This window comes from Pelophylax lessonae, assembly GCF_965119305.1.
Source record: "Pelophylax lessonae genome assembly, chromosome: 4".
NCBI lineage: Eukaryota > Metazoa > Chordata > Amphibia > Anura > Ranidae > Pelophylax > Pelophylax lessonae.
This window is the reverse complement of record NC_138771.1, coordinates 313,655,337-313,672,486: the sequence shown is the minus strand read 5'-3', so window position 1 is coordinate 313,672,486 and position 17,150 is coordinate 313,655,337. Positions and strand designations below refer to the sequence as shown.

At 41.9% G+C, this 17,150-nt stretch overlaps 1 protein-coding gene across 1 annotated transcript in view; it reads right to left on the bottom strand.

Moving 5' to 3' along the window:
• Positions 1-17,150, bottom strand: part of UNC5A (unc-5 netrin receptor A) — a 623,577-nt gene that overhangs the window by 59,974 nt on the left and 546,453 nt on the right. Inside the window, exon 12 of the mRNA XM_082255192.1 lies at positions 1,306-1,539. Coding sequence (XP_082111318.1) covers positions 1,306-1,539 — 234 coding nt within the window. The remainder of the gene's footprint in view (positions 1-1,305; positions 1,540-17,150) is intronic.

Here is a 17,150-nt window from a genome sequence, read left to right as displayed (position 1 = left end):
GGATGCAATCACAACACCGTTATGTAAAAAACATATACAACTTTATTGTCATATTGTTAGAAGAGACAAAAATGACATAACAAAATAACAAACATATATATTAAAGTACATGGATCCGTGATTAATGTGTTCTTATGATGGATACAAAATATCACACCAACGGATCTCTATTTTTACCTCCACTTTCCTGTTACAGCAGCTGTTTATTGTCTAAATATGAATGTGTAGTCCAATAAGCACATGTGTTAGACCCACCACTCTTAGTAATGAAGCAAACCTGGTCAACAGCATGCCCTACATGCAGTTCAAGTTTGTAAGGAGGTTTGTGCTGGGGTATGAGGGGTACCGAGCTCTGCCAGCACAGGGCACTGCAGTGAGATTTGAAAGCAGCATTTACACTGAGAGAAAAGGGTAGTTTTAGGAATCTCCTAGCAAAATGTAGTCACAAATTATAACATTCTGAGCTACAAGAACATAAAGAGATAAATGGCTGTTAGACTTGAATTGTGTCTTAAATATGCCCACTTGAGTCTATTATTCTTCTGTACATCAGACTTAAATTTCTTGCAGACAGTCAGTGACAATTTGAATATATAATGAATGCAAATGCAACTGTAGATACATGTGTGTCTGCTTGTCATGTATGTCTGAGTCAAAGACCTTACAGCTGCATCTGCCTACAAATTATCTAGAGGACAAATGTCCACCTGGGCACAGCTGGCTTCTTTACACAGCTGCTGAACTTTGCTTCTCATCATCTTAAGATTGTTCAAGTGAGAGCTTTCCACAAAGGCCAACAGCTGAAAGACGGATGTAACTGATTCTCAGTGATAAATGCCTTGGTGCTATCTTCAAGCACAAAGCATGCCAGCAGAAAGTACACTGAAGTTGTAAGCATTCACCTCTGTACATTCTTCGGAGGAGATTAAATTATGATGCCTTTTTTTACAATTACATGAACACAGTTTACTTTGCCTTTTCTCTTTCATTCTCTGACATTGTATTGTATAAATTGGCATCCGCCTGGTATTTGCCAGGATCCGCTCAATGTCATTTTTTATCACATTTGTCGCAGGTGCTTCTTTAAAACGTTCTTCCTGTGCTTTTCAAACATCTAGAATCCTCTCATTATTCTCAGTAGTACCCCTACGCAACTGATCTCCATCAGTAGGCTCAGCAATGAATTATTGTGTTACATCATGTTTTATGTGCCCCATAATCAACCATCTCCCATCATTACAGTCAGTGAACCATATCCAGGCTTTAATAGCGGTGTTTTATGTGTGGCTTTATCCTCTTACTCACCTTCATGGCATCTTGTGTGTCGGTGATGCAGTACACTCGCAGGCTGTACTCTAGAGATGTGCAGGAGGTGGGGGCAAAGAGTAGGAGCTTGAGGCGTTTGGTGGCTGACATGCTGAGGGACTCTCCCACCAGAGCAAAGCGCCCCAGCTGCTCTGTGAATAGGTAACAGCTGCGGGACTCCAGGTGGCAGTAATAAAGGTGTGAGGGGCTTCCCCCGTCAACTTGCAAGACATCCTGGTAACAAATCATAAACAGGGTAAGTCAAAAGAACATCTTAAAAGCAGTAAATCGCAGTGTAAATAGGTAATAAAAATAGTAAAAAAAAAAAACAGTAGACATTCTAATGCAGTCATTATTATAAATATTATTTATATTTTGCAAATTTGTAATTCCTAAAGTGCTTTATCAAAGACACCCTTCACAAGAGAAACATGGATGCTGGCATTGTTGACCTCTTAAAATGCTGGTTGGTTGGTTGTCATGCTGACCCTCTTCCTTCAAGACAGTGACCCAGAAAACATATGCAAACAATAAATTTTCACCTACATTCCTGATAGTTATTTTGTGTATGTAGCTCAGAAAGCGTTAAACCCAGAGGGTCAACATATCAGCCAACGAAATACACTATATGGCCAAAGGTTTTAGTTTTATCACATAGATTATATCACTATATGATACGTTGGTAATCTAATTCCAAAACCATAGACATTAATATGGAGTTGTCCCCTCTCCTACCACCACAGTTAAAATAGCCTTCACCATTCCTGGCTGAAGACTTGGTTTACAATTGACATCCTAATTATTCCAATCAGGGCTATGTAGGCCATTCTAATTTCTTCACACCAAACTCGCCAAACACCGTCTTTATGGACTTGACTTGGTGCACAGGTACGACTTTGAGGTACAGTCATGCTAGAACAGAAAAGGGTCTTGACCAAACAAGGTTAGAAGCTCATAATTGTATAAAATTGTAGACTGTAGCATTAACGGCGTCCTGGTACGGACTCATGTTGGAACAGGAAGGGGCCATCCCCAAACTGTTCCCACAAAGCTGGGAGCATGAAAATGTCCAAAATGTCTTGGTATACTGATGCCCTATAGGTTCCCTTCACTGGAACTAAGGGGCCAAGCCCAAACCCTGAAAAACAACCCCACACCATAATCGCCCTCCACCAAATGATTTAGACCAGTGCACAAAGAAAGGTCCATAAAGATATGGATGAGCGTGTTTGGGGTGGAGGAACTTGACTAGCCTGTACAGAGTCCTGACCTCAACCCGATAGAACACCTTTGGGATGAATTAGAGTGGAAACTGCGAGTCAGGCCTTTTCATCCAACATCATAAATGTGCTTCTGAAAGAATGGTTAAACATTCCCATAGGCACACTCCTAAACCTTGTGGACAGCCTTCCTCTTAAGCTGTTATAGCTGCAAAGGGTGGCCAACTCAATATTGAACCCTACAGACTAAAGCCCCGTACACACGATAAGAAATTCGGAAGGGAAAATTCGTCCGACGACCGATCTGCCAATTTTCGGATTGTTAGTATGGTGCTTTTCGACAGCCGACTCCGACTTTTCGGCTGACAAAATCCTGATGTGCAGGCTATAAAATTTTTGTCCGTAATACAACGTCCGATTTTCATCTCATTAGTACAGATTTAGACGGAAAAAAATCTTAAGAGCAAGACTAGGCATGCTCAGAGACGAAAGAAAACATACAAAGCAATCCAACACATGACATCACTTCTGAAGTAGAATTCTGTCGTATGGGAAAATTCGTATTAAAATATCCTCTTCACTTTCCACATCAGACTAGCATGCCACAAAAAACGGACGACCGGTCGGCGGAAATTCGTAGCGTGTGTACGGGGCTTAAGACTGGGATGCCATTAAAGTTCATGTGCGTCGGCTTGGGACTCTCTCCGGGCCTCTCTCCGGGCCTCTGCTTTACCCCCCAATATGGTAAAGCAGATGCCCGGAGAGAGTCCCAAGCCGACGCACATGAACTTTAATGGCATCCCAGTCTTAAGCCCCGTACACACGCTACGAATTTCCGCCGACCGGTCGTCCGTTTTTTATCTATATATATATATATCTATATATATATATATATCTACGAGTTTGTGCCTCATCAAAACCTTGATTAAAACCATCATTGTGCATTTGTCTTCCAAGACCCATGAGTGCCGCTCTCATTTTTGGTGTATATGTTCTGCAGTCGTCTCTGCTGTGCACCCAGGCCCATTTTTTATCCCTGATTTGTGTATGGTGGCAGCCATTGGATATTATATATATATATATATATATATATATATACTGTATATATATACTGTATATATATATACTGTATATATATATATATATATATATATATATATATATAAAAACACATGCATGTGCACGTCCGCTGGCTTATGGGTTTGAGCTTGGGGGTGCACACCCTAATACAATAGGCTCCGCACACCTATGCTGGTAAGATACTGCTTGAAAAATACAAAGTATTAATGCCATTGGGATGTTCATGAGTGGTATGGCTTATGAATGTCTTCCAGCATAAATCTGCTTTATGCTGCTGCTTAAACATTAGTATTGCCTTCTTTTTTCTGTTCTGCTTTGAAAATATTGCAGTTCTGTCGGTTTCTGTTTTTTTTAAGTTGTAGTCAGTTTTCTTAATTTTGTTCAGTTATCAGTGAAAAAATTCTATTAAAAGTCCAGCTGAAAACAGAATGAAGACTAAAAGAAGCTGCCATCGGTTTCAGGGATATAAACGAAAATAAAATAACCATTTTATTTCCAGTCCTTTTTTTATCTGAATGAAAACATGCTTGTGCGCATACCTTTACATGATTATTCATAACATATTAACACCTCATCTGATGCCTTGTTTGGAAAATCCAGTCCGAGGCTGACATAACTGTACTAACTACAGCTGTGAAGTCATTTTGTGTAGAGCTTTTCAAACAGCAATTTTTAACAGCTCTAATTAGTAAATAGCACCCACTGTGCAGGCAGATCCTGGCAGCATGAAAGCGCCAGTGTGTGTGTCTGCTTGGAATTCTAATCCAAAAGTATATTCTGGGTAGCAATATCATATACCCCATAAGAAACTACAGAGGGTACTATACTAATGCTATTTAAAAAACCAAATAGGATACCTAACTGTAACACACGAAAGTAGGGGCACAAAATAAAAGTGATTAAGAGTGAAAACATCGCTGCCACCCAGGCCTGATTTCTTGACAGTTATAGTAGTTTGATGTAACCTATGGGCACTAAATGACAGCTTGTAACTACAGAAATATAAGTTGTTATAAATAGCCAGCAGTCCATGTCAGCCATCATCATACTCTATGTTAGACCTGCTGTCTAGACATCATTATCCAAAAGCAAGAGCGTGCCATTATGAATGTACATTTTCTGCATCTCTCAAATCCAGAAATCTTGTCATTCATTTTCGGCTCAATCAGACTGTTCAATAAACACAATCAGCTGGGGAGCCATCCTATTCACTAAGAACATCTCTATCAACAAGAAGCAGCCTCATGGCACCCACTGTTTATTACCATAATATGAGCCTGTAAGGCAGACATCATTAACTTGGCGTGATTCAAATGTCCCACATTATTAACCTGGCATGGAAGCTCCAAAGAGACACAGAGCGCACAGGTTTTCCACGTTCAAACAGACAAGAAAAAAAAGGCTCCCTGTTCATAAATAAAGACAAGAAATTGATTAGTGGGTTTCCACCTTAAAGTAAGTAATGAGAAAATCCCACAATGTGGCAGCAATGCTGAACAGGGAAAACCTATTGATTTAAATGGGTTTTCATAGTTGGAGCTACATAGACTAAAGACAGCCAACTATATCTCAGGAGAAAGCTCAATAAAACCAGGGGGTTATATATTATACTGTATATATAATGAAACGGATTTAGTTAGGCTTACTAATCCAATATTTGCCCAATTTTGCTGAGTATACCATATAGACAACCATTTTTTTACAAGTGTTTGATGAGTTGGAAGGCACATTGATGGATTTTGGATTTTAGATCTTCTCAACTTTAACTTTTAAACTCTTAAAGACCTGTGCATAGACAGAATGTGAGAACATAACACCGGCAAGGTTCTCCTAAAATGACATGTGGATATCATCCATGTGGTATGAATTGTACATAAAGGGCTGACTAGCAATGGTTTCAAGAGCCCTAAAGCAAAGAGGACATTAAAACAGTCATAATTTATTCAGCAATCGGTTAAAAGCCAAAAATGAAGTGAACAGTGGTTACCAGTAGATGACCAGCCACATATCTTAAGCGTACAGGATAAACCAGGGAACCGGGTTATCGATGCGGTCAGTGGACCCCATGTTGGAACATACCCGCCGGCTGCGGCAAAGATGCAGAGGGATGCACCTCACTGGAAGTCACGCCACTGGAGGTGTTATGTTTTTTTAAATTTAAGTTCTATTCATACATTATTATTTTGTCATTTGTTATGTAATTATGGACAATTTATATGTACATTTAAGTGCAACCGTGTGGCGACATATAGGGATGTGCGTTTTGTTTAAGTTACTTTTAACCTATTTTATTAGTAGTTTATTAAGTGTAAAATTGCATTCCTCATCAACAGCTGACCAGGCTATCTTTGGGCTGAGGGATATGCTGGGTTAACTGTTAATTGATGGGGGTATATGCGCATAAATAAATATTGATTTGCCAGTTGCCTGCCAGGATTTGACAAAGGGGCGCACCCCGAAACATGTTATCCTGGCAACCAGCTTCAGTCCCTGGTGTGTTCCACCACCACCACTGACTTTTTGGTTCAGGCTACGTCACTTCTGGTGATGTGCATACCTCTGCCTCCTTGCAACATCTGGCGGGTATGTTCCAACATGGATTCCATGGACCCCATCAATAACCAAGTTCCATGTCATGTCCTATACGCTGGAGGCATGTGGCTGGTCATCTACTGGTAACCAATTTTCACTTCATTTTGGCTTTTAACCGATTGTTGAATAAATGATGACTGTTTTAACCTTCCTAGTGGTATTCCCGAGTGTGGCTCGGGGTTAAATTTCAGTGCCAAAAGCGATAACCCCGAGCCACACTCGAGGTACCGCCAGAAGCATTGCTGGATCCTGGTAGAGGGGTTACTTACCTTGTGCCCGGGATCCAGCGGTGTGCGGCAGCCGGATCTTCCTCCCGATACTCTCTGTGCCCCGGCTTCCATCTCCTGCGACGTGACGCTTGCAGGGGGGTGGAATCGGCGGCAAATTCAAAAGTAAAACACACCAAACACACTGATACATTGCAAAATAAAATAAATTTACATTCGATTGCCCCCCAGTGCCCTTTCCTGCAGTTTTACTGTACTCTTTATGTATGTGTATATATATATATATATATATATACACACATACGTATATATATATATATATATATATATATATCTGTATATATACAGTATATATATATATATATATATATATATATATATATACATACATACGTACTTTAACTTATTTATAGTCATTTATTATATTATAAGTTATGATTTTGTGTTTCAAACTTTATCATACCCGAGATATTATAAAGAAGAACGCACAGTGAAAAAAAAATCATATGTGAATAGTTGGTTTGGGCTGCTCATTCTCAAGAATTACATGCAAAATAATGGTACCGCTAAAATCGGAAAGAATCATACCGCCAGGGAGGTTAATAGGCACACTGGCCTCTGTGCCTTTGGGCTCTTTGATCCATTGCTAGTCAGCCCTTTATGTACAATTCATACCATGTCATTTTAGGGGCGCCTTGCCACTGTTATGTTCTCATGTTTTTTTGTCACTATCCCAGTGGTCACTTTGAAGCTACCCTTTCCAATGACAACTGCCATCCAACTGAATGGAGCAAGTCTAGCGCCTTACAAGTTTGTTGTTTGGCTCACATAGAAAGAATGACAGATCTTAAACCCCCCGTTATAGCCACATTTTTTTTATTTTTATTTTAGCTTTGAATGGAATGTGGAAAGTTTAGAATCTCAGTATACTTTTTATTGTTTCCAATGGAAGGCAAGAAGGACATGTACTGTATATAATGGAGAAAAAAAAACACACACAGCAGACACACTGACTCTGGAAATAATAATAAGTACTACAAAAACCAAAAAACTCCGTTCACACTATGTCGGATCTGACTTCGGGGCGACCTGTGAAGTCGCGTGCAGCGCGACTTCGGCGCGACTTGCACGGACTTCATAAAATGAATGTCTATGCAAGTCGCTCCAGGTCGCCCCAAAGTAGTACAGGACCCTTTTTCTAAGTCGGAGCGACTTGTGTCGCTCCTATTAGAACCGTTCCTGTACTACACTATGGGACGCGATGGAATTTTGTGTGGATATATCCTGGACTTATGTATGGATATTAATGCTCAATTGAATTAATATCTTGAGGCATAGGGATAAATGTTCCACCATATATAACCCTGAGGATGAACTTTATGAATGTTTATTGTTTATCATTTGCATTCTACATATAGCCTCAGGCTAAGGGAATGAACTGTGTTTTAATCTATTCACAGGATTTGTTCCAATATTGCGTCCTTCCCTGTTCCCATTGGATATACGCTGCTCAAGGACTTACGGATTTCTGTTTTTTAATTGCTTTTATGTGTTTATGTTGGGGGTTTTGGTATTACCATGGGGAATATTTGACTAATAAAGATGTTACTGATTTTTTATATATTTTATTATATTTTTTTTGACAGACACCCAGAGCGCTTACCTTTATTTTAGTGCTTACTTTTTATGGTTGTCTATTTGACCTCCCCATTTGCTGTCCAATTTATGGGTGTCAAACAGGACAGCAAGTGAGGGGACATTTCCCAAGGAGGAACATAAGCAACAATATACAACAAAGGAGCAGAGCATGGACATTTTGCAAAGTGAATTTTCAGTAAGCTTAATGCATGAGTTGAAGTTATGATTACTTCAATCATCCAATCATGTATGTGCTGTTTTTTTTTTTTTTTACTTTTCTTTGAAAAGTGAACTGTCACTTAGCTTAAGACTGGTATAAAATCTGAATCAGTTAAATTTTGCTTTGTGTGTATTGCTGTCTGTTCAACAGAAGTCAGCCCCCGATATCAGACTACAATAGCACAATGGGAGAGATCCATGCACCTACATCACTTGTGTCAGCTTTTTTATTTTAATCCACTGGTTGAGTGAAAAAACACTCTCCATGTACCCTGCTTTGGCCTCATTTCTTAAAGGAGAAATAGGACCAAAGCTCTTCTGGCCCTACCTGGGGATCACAGGAATGCACTTCGTTCTGCACTCCTGTATCCCATATTCAGCCGACAATGGATTAAACTCCTCTGTCTGCTGGAGTCACTCAGCTGGTCCAGGCTCTGGAGAGATCCTGACTTTACTGTTGGGATACACCCAGATGCCTAGATTGGCAGCTGACTCAGCCTTTCACTGTGCTGTCCTCTCACCATCCCCTCAACAGCCCAATGCTCCAGTGAGCACTGGAGGGGCAGAGCAGAGCCAGTGACCAGATCAGTGGTCTTTGCTCCCTCAGTTCGAGACAGCAGGGTACAAACTGATGCTGCATCCAACTAGATGAGTATGAGTTTTTTTTTTTAAATACCAAACCTTTCTTTAAATATAAGTGCTGGAACTAGAGCTATTTTTCATGTTACGTGAATACATATCAAATAGTGTATAAGTGTTAGGCAAATATTTGTCACAGCACTCGCCCAACAATGGCTTCGTTTGCTTATTTCTCTGGAAGGACAGGGCCGTCTTGATTCAGGCATTATGTAGGGTTAGCATTTATTTCCTAAACTAAGATGTGAGCTCAAGGATAATGCAGTCATGAAAATCCCAGTGCCTGTAAAGTTTTTGGATGTGCTTACAAGTGTCTGACATAGTTTAGCCCCTGCTGCAGTCGCTTACCTTTTTAACATACTAAAAAGTTACAGTGTTGCAGTCTGATCCAGAGCCGTGAAAGGGTCACCTGGAACCCAGGAAGGAAATGGCAAACTGCACCCCCCCCCCCCACTTTGTTTATTATGAAACTAAAAGGAGAAACTAAAAGGAGAAAAGCTGGGTTCTCTGTCAATCTCCCTAGATAGAGATGGAATACATATACAACTTCGATTGGACTTTAAGGGCAGAATTATAAATAGCACACTTCCCATTCATTCACTATCCAGTGCAGTTGAGGCTGCAGAGAAAGGTATGTGTGTTTGAGCTTTGGGGTGCACACCCGAATGCCATAGGCTGTGCACACCTATGCCTGCTATTCTTATTGCTGGAGCACCAGTTAGGTGTTCTCAATATCACTGGCTTTTGCATATATGTAACATTGGCATCAGTAGCAGCAACAATAACCGCCAGAATTAGTACCAGTTTCTACAATAATAACCCCCAGCATGCTGTCAGTAGCTGCACTAATAATCCCCAGCATTGGTGTCATTAGCAGCAAAAATTAATTCTTACTGTTGGTTCCAGTTTCCACAATAATAATCCCTAGCATTGGTGTCAGTTTCCGCTATAGTAACCCCCAGCATAGGTGGACGATGGCGTTATGCTATTTCGACCTCCCTTCATTGATAGTGGAATTTAAGCCTAAACCAAACTAGCCTTAAACTAATCCCCCCCCAACAGCTATGATGACTAATAATGTAAAAGAATAAAAAAAGGATGTATATATTTTCTTAATTTGAACTCACTCCAATCTGATCACGTGATCATCCCTGTATCAGCCAGCAGTGGTTGTAGAGGAGAGGAGACGACGCTCAAAAGCTGGTAAAGCCTTGAGCGGTGACATCACCCATAGGCTCCACTATCCCAGCCATTGCCCATGCTCCCTCCAGTCCCTTGCATATGCTGCTGGCTCACACAAAGGATATCACTAGGGTTGCCATATCATCCCTTTAAACCAGGGCACATATTAACTACATAGGTTCTGAGTCTAATATAATGCACATAAGGCACTAAGTGAGTTTATTTACCACCTTAATCAGCCACAGAACCTGTGTAATTAATATGTGTCCTGGTTTAATAGGATGAGGTGGCAAGCCTAGATATCACATAACCAGACTATAGCAACACACCAAGTGTGCACTGCTCCAAACACTCCATAGCAATATCCACATAAGTCCAGAATTGCATGCCAGCCAGGTCTGCAGCTGTCCCGGGATAGTGTGTGTTTCCTGTATTTTAACTTGGACTTTATAAATAAGGAAGTTCTGATTCTGAAGTTCTGCCGCCACCTTCATGATTTCTTCATACCAGACTAGAGCAACCTTAAAAAAGATTAGTCAACATAGGTGTTAGGAGTGGAGAGGGGACATTTTTTTGCCGTTAGGTTTAGGATGGAATTCCACTGAACTTTCTGCACTGATGATCAGTGTGACAGTGCTATTTATACATGCTTAGCGGCACCGCTCTTTCCCCCTTTACTGGCCTCTGTATAATGTCACGTCAGAGGCCGGAACTAGAAATCATCTGTCGGGCAAAAATCACTCCGCTTGACAGAGAAAGAAGTGTAAGGGTCCATTCACATGGGGCGGACCGTTTTTTGATCGGCTCCGGCACTTTTTTTTTACGGACACGGGTGACATTTGTGTCATCCGGTCCGTATGTCCGTTCATCATCCCATCCGTTTGCGGATGATAAACGGAGATAATGTATGTCAATGGGATTGCGGATGTCAGCGGATGACACCGCTGACTTCCGTTTTTGCGTCCGTTCCGTTTTTTTAAACGGAAGAAAAATAGGGTTCTCTTCCGTCCCAAAAAATGGAACTGATAGGAAAGGACGCAAATCGGATGTCAGCGAATGGTCATCCGCTGACATCCGCAATCCCATTGACATGCACATCCGCAAAAAAATGGGATGAAAAACAGACATACGGACCGCCCGTGTGAAAGGACCCTTAATGTATGTCTTCTGGTAGTGCTGGGTGCAAGAGGAGCGCAGGGGCAGCTCCAGCACTCGGCACCCCACTGCAGCTCTACAAGAGCACTGTGTGTGTACGGTCTGTTCTGGTGCATAAGAAAGAAAGGAGGCGCAAACACCTGGTGCATTACCCTTGTACACCTTTTAAAACTTTTATTAAAAAGCCAAAAACATACTCAAAGACATGAAGAGCATAGATCGCATTGAATGAGTCCACCACATATGGAGGTAGTCATCCCTGTCGTTGGACCGCTGACGCGTTTTGGGAGACACGCTTCCTTCCTCCAAGGGTGATGCACCAGGTGTTTGCACCAATTTTCTTTCTTTCTTATGCACTTCCGATTGGAGTTCCCCGCCTGAGGAGAGTGGCACGCCTGATGTTCCCATTGGGGTGAGCGCTTGGGTGTGAAAGTTGTTTGGATATCACGGTCTGTTCTGGACAGCAGCGATCTGTGCACTGCTGTGCATTTTCAACCAACAACCGCCCCCCCTCAGGCTGACTGTAAAAAGTACTGCACTGTGGCATCACGGCACTCCTACTGAGCCCTCCCCTTCAGTAAATTGTACTGGCAGCAGTAAAAAAGTTCTAGCAGAAGAACACCAAATTACCAAAAGTATTGAGACACCTGCCTTTACACGCACATAAACTGCATCCTAGTCTTAGTCTGTAGGGTTCAATATTGAATTGGCATAACCTGTGCAGCTTTAACAGCTTCAACTCATCTGGGAAGCCAAGCAATCAACCTTACATTCCGTTATTTTTTTTTTTTACTGACATAATTTAATAAAGCACTCTACAGAGTTACTGGACAATACACCATTGACCTAAAGGCCAGTGGATGAATGACGTGATCACTGCTTGTGGCCCATCTTTTCATAAAAATTATTATGATTATTCCTTTGACAGATATATTATGCAGAAAACAAAGAAATGCTAAAGCTTTTATCAGATAAAAGAGGGTATGTGATCCACAGCAGTGACTGGGTTCCAGCTGCATTATATTCTGAGAGGTTAAGGCCAAATGTAGTACTCTGGATATAAAAGTGGAAAAATATTATATACAGCTCAGATAATAAGACTGAGAGTCCAAGGATCATCTGGTCAAACGAAACCTACAATTTTAAACCCTAATGCTTTTGTCATTTTAACAAAAGTATTTAATTGTCATTGTAGGATTGTTTCTAGAAGCTGTGGTTAGAGCGCATGATAATGTATAAATAATGCTGCTCATTTTATAAGGGTGACATAGAAAATTATTACATACAGAATGTTAGAGAAGATACTTTAATACTCTTCTGATGAAAGAAATCGAGGAAACATCAGTTCATGCATATATTACAAACTGGGAATCTAAGTGAGAATAATTTTACACGGGCTAGCTATAATCAACAGCTTCTGATCATCTTGTTTTTCAGAGGCAGCAAATTGCAAGGCTGGCTTCGCAATACACTTTCAACCCATGATATCTGTATGACTAGGAATCAGGGCCGTCTTTAATATTGTTTGGACCCTGGGCAAGCATTTTCTTTTGCCCCCCCCCGCCCCCATGCAATTTCACTCTCCACCCTAACATCCCAAAAAACAAACACACACTCTGTACTCCCCTGTCCACAGCCACCTCTGTACCAACCCCCTCCCGTCCACAGCTGCCTCTGTACCCCCCCCCCCCGTCCACAGTTATCTCTGTTCACCCCCCCTGTCCAAAACCCCCTCTGTACCCACCTGTCCACAGCCACCTCTGTACTACCCTCCCTCCAGTCCACAGCCGCCTCTGTACCCCCCGTCCACAGTCACCTCTGTACCAACCCCCCTGTCCAAAACCCCCTCTGTACCCTCCTGTACACAGCCACCTCTCTATCCTCCCCCTGTCCACAGCCACCCCTGTATCCCCCCTTGTCCATAGTCACCTTTGTACCCCCCCATCCACAGCCACCTCTGTACCACCCCACCCCCAGCCCACAGCAACCTCTGTATTCTCCCCCCCTTTTCCACATCCACCTCTGTATTCTCCCCTCTTATCCACAGCCACCTCTGTACCCTCCCTGTGCACAACCACCTCTGTACCCCCCTTCCACAGCTACCTCTGTACCCCCCTGTCCATAGCCACCTCTGTATTCTGTATCCCCCCTTGTCCACAGCCAACTCTGTACCCCCTTGTCCACAACCACCTCTGTATCCTCCCCTGTCCAAAGCCACCTCTGAACCCCCCTTCTCCACAGCCGCCTCTTCTGTACCACAGCCACCTCTGTATCCCCCCCTGTCCTCAGCCCTCAGCCACCTCTGTACCCCTGCCCTGTCTACAGCCACCTCTGTACCTCCCACCATCCGCAACTACCTCGGTCCACAGCCACCTCTATACCCCCCACCGTCCACAGCCACCTCTGTCTAAGCCACCTCTTTGTACCACACCCCCCTCTGTACCCCCCCATCCACAGCCACCTCTGTACCACCCCTGTATACAGCCACTTCTGTACCCCCCGTCTACAGGCACCTCTGTACCCCCCCTGTCTGCAGCCATCTCTGTACCCCCCCTGTCTACAGCCACCTCTGTACCCACCCCATCTACAGCCACCTCTGTACCCCCCTGTTTACAGCCACCTGTGTAGTCATGGTCCTTGTGAACTGGCACATCTCACTGTAGTCTTCACTGGCACAACCAATGTGAGGATATTGACACTGACCATATTTCAGATGTGTTGAGATAATGTTGCCCCCTCATCAAAGGACATAGACTTGACTGGCAGGATCAACAGGAATCCGTTTTTTCATCTGTTTTTGCATTGGTAGTGGATGTAAAAAAAAACATATGAAAAACGGATGAAAAACGGACAAAAAACGGACGAAAAATGGAAGGAAAACGGACGAAAAACGGACAAAAAACAGATGAAAAAAAAGGATGAAAAACCGATGAATACTTCATCCATTTTGACGTGACTGAACTGATGAAACGAACAGTCCGTATGTGGGAAATGGGCCTTAATGCTTTAAAACGTATTGATACATTGACTATAGTTCTGCTTTCACTAAAGAGAGCACCGAATTATCTATAGCAGCCAACCAGATGATAGCTTGAAAGCAAAGAACCATTCCAATCAATAAATATACCATTGAAATACATGTAGGTGACCTATTTTACATTCCAAAATCTATTTAACAAATTGTGTAATTAGAAATACCCCATTGCATAGCTATTTATAGCTAATGCAGCTCTGCAGCTTCCCATGTCACCTGCCTCCGGATTGCGAACAAGCAACGTCACAATGCCAAGGTTCTCTCTATGCTACTGCCCTTCTGTAAGATGCCTAATCATTTCTACTTCCAGCTCTCAGTGCCTGAAAATAGATCAAGATTACAGCACTGAATAATGCAATACAGCTTGATTACCTCTGATTTCTCTTGTATAGGGAATTATGGGAAGACAGTATACATATAGATGTCATGCAGTTATACTAGCAGTGCTGGAAGATAATGCATATTTAGGAACTTTCAGATAATAAATCAATCACGTATGGTAAGAGGCATCGTTATATATTTTAGCTCATTTTTTATTTGATTTCCCTTCTGGAGCAGTTGCTTTAGGTAAAACCACTCATTTCTGTTTTTACTCTAAATAGCTCTTTGTTGTTTAGCCACATGTTGTTTTCCAGAGGCTAACAGTGAGAGAATATCAGTTCCAGGGCTTGTTCTCGGAAGATGCTCTTGGAAAAAATCTGTTAAGGTGCACTGTTTTACCGTACACTGTCCTACAGTTTTAGAGACGGTACAATGCATTTTTGAAGGTTTTATTTAGTTCATTTGAGAGATAGAGATGTGCAGAGCAGTCCGCACAAGTCAATACTTACAGTACAGAGTACATTATACTTACAGTACATTACACTTTGAACAGGAATTGCAAAAAACAATCCTCTTAGTGACTAGGGATGAGCCAAACATACCTAGATTTGGTTTGATGCGGGTTCGGCGAACCTTACTGAAGTTTGGGGATGCCAAACCTGAACCCTACTGAAGTCAATGGAAGATTAATACTATACAGTAAAAACAGTACTGGCCATTTTCTAGGCTAATAGGCAAGGGATTGTCAATTATATGGCATGTGGTGCTGAACACTGCTCTGGGGAAAATGTACCAAGGCAAAACATTTAAAAAAAAAGTTCATTTGGTGCAGAGCAGCGATTTTAAAAATGTTTAAAGGGCAACATTAATAATGCAAAATTCCTTAAAATAACATGTCTGGGGGTGTCCTGAACCTGCCTGTGACGTGGAACATCTGTACAACGTATGTAACTTGCTACAGAAAAACTATCATTTTGCTAAGAAAAAAAGCTGTTTAACCACAGAAGGTTTACCCCCCCTTCATGACCAGGACATTTTTTGCGATACGGCACTGCATTACTTTAACTGACTGTCTTTTTACTTTAACTGCGACACTGTACCTAAAAAAAATAATGAGCTTTTTTTCCCCACAAATAGTTTATTTCAGTGGCATTTGATTACCTCTGTGTTTTTTTTTTTTGCGCTATAAACTAGTGATCGACGATATAGTTTATTTATTGACGATACCAATATTTTGGTCTTTGCATATTGGTATCAGCCGATATTGGCCGATATTGGCCGATATTTTCGTACATTAAAAATGTTTTATTTTTTTTGACAGGTACTCTTGTGGAGGGATCTGGGGGTCTAAAAGACCCCAAACCCCTCCTCTGCACTTAAAAGCATTCAAAATGCCAAGTTTGGCTGTTTGGAATGCTAACAGTTTTTTAAATTTGGCGCCGAGTACCCGGAAGTGATGTCATGACATCACTTCTGGGTTTTACATGGAAACCCAATCAGAGCCGAATGCGGCTTTGATCAGGTCTTCTCTTTGGTGGCCGTGCAGGCTGGTTGCCCGGGTGTCCCGTTGGGACAGGAGACCCGGGCGAGCAGCAGAAGGCGGCAGGAGGGGGGGGGGGGGGCTTCCGCTCCTTGTAATGACAGTTGAGCGGCTTCTCAGCCACGTTGGTTGTCATTACAAGACAGCCAACCTTACCAGGGTAATGCCTCTAGCTGCAGGCAACACACCGGTACAAGCACTTTCCTGAAATATCGGTAATATCGGTAATCTCAGGGGCCGATTCCGATATATCGGGGAAAGTGCATATCGGCCCCCCGATATATCGGCTTTGCCGATAATCGGTCGATCCCTACTATAAACAAAAAAAGGCCAACAATTTTGAAAAAAAAAACTATATTTTTTACTTTCTGCTATATAACATATCCAATTAAAAGATTGAAAAATTTGAATTTCTTCATCAATTTAGGCCAATAAGTATTTTGCTACATATTGTTGGTAAAAAAAATCCCAATAAGCATATATATTGATTGGTTTGTGCAAAAGTTATAGCGTCTACAAACTATGGGATATTTTTATTTATTTTATTTTACTAGTAATGGTGGCGATCAGTAACTTATAGTGGGACGGTGATATTGCGGCAGACAAATCGAAAACTAACTGACCCTTTTGACACTTTTTGGGGACCAGTGACACAAATACAGTGGTCAGTGCTGACAAATATGCACTGTCACTGTGCTAATGACACTAGCAGGGAAGGAGTTAACATCAGGGGCAATCAACGGGTTAAATATGTGCCTGACCAGTGCTTTAGTACAGTGGGGGAGGTGCTTGTACTAGGAGAAGACATGGATCGGTGCCCCTGCCACAGAATCCATGTCTTCTTTACTAACAGAATGGTGACCTGGCTTGATCCGCAGTTCTGCCCGTGTACTGAAGCTTTATGTATACCAGACCCCTATTCTAAATGATTAGAGCCTGGTATTGATGTTAATGCGGTATAACACACACACACACACACAATGTTGGGTTCCCCCTTAAAA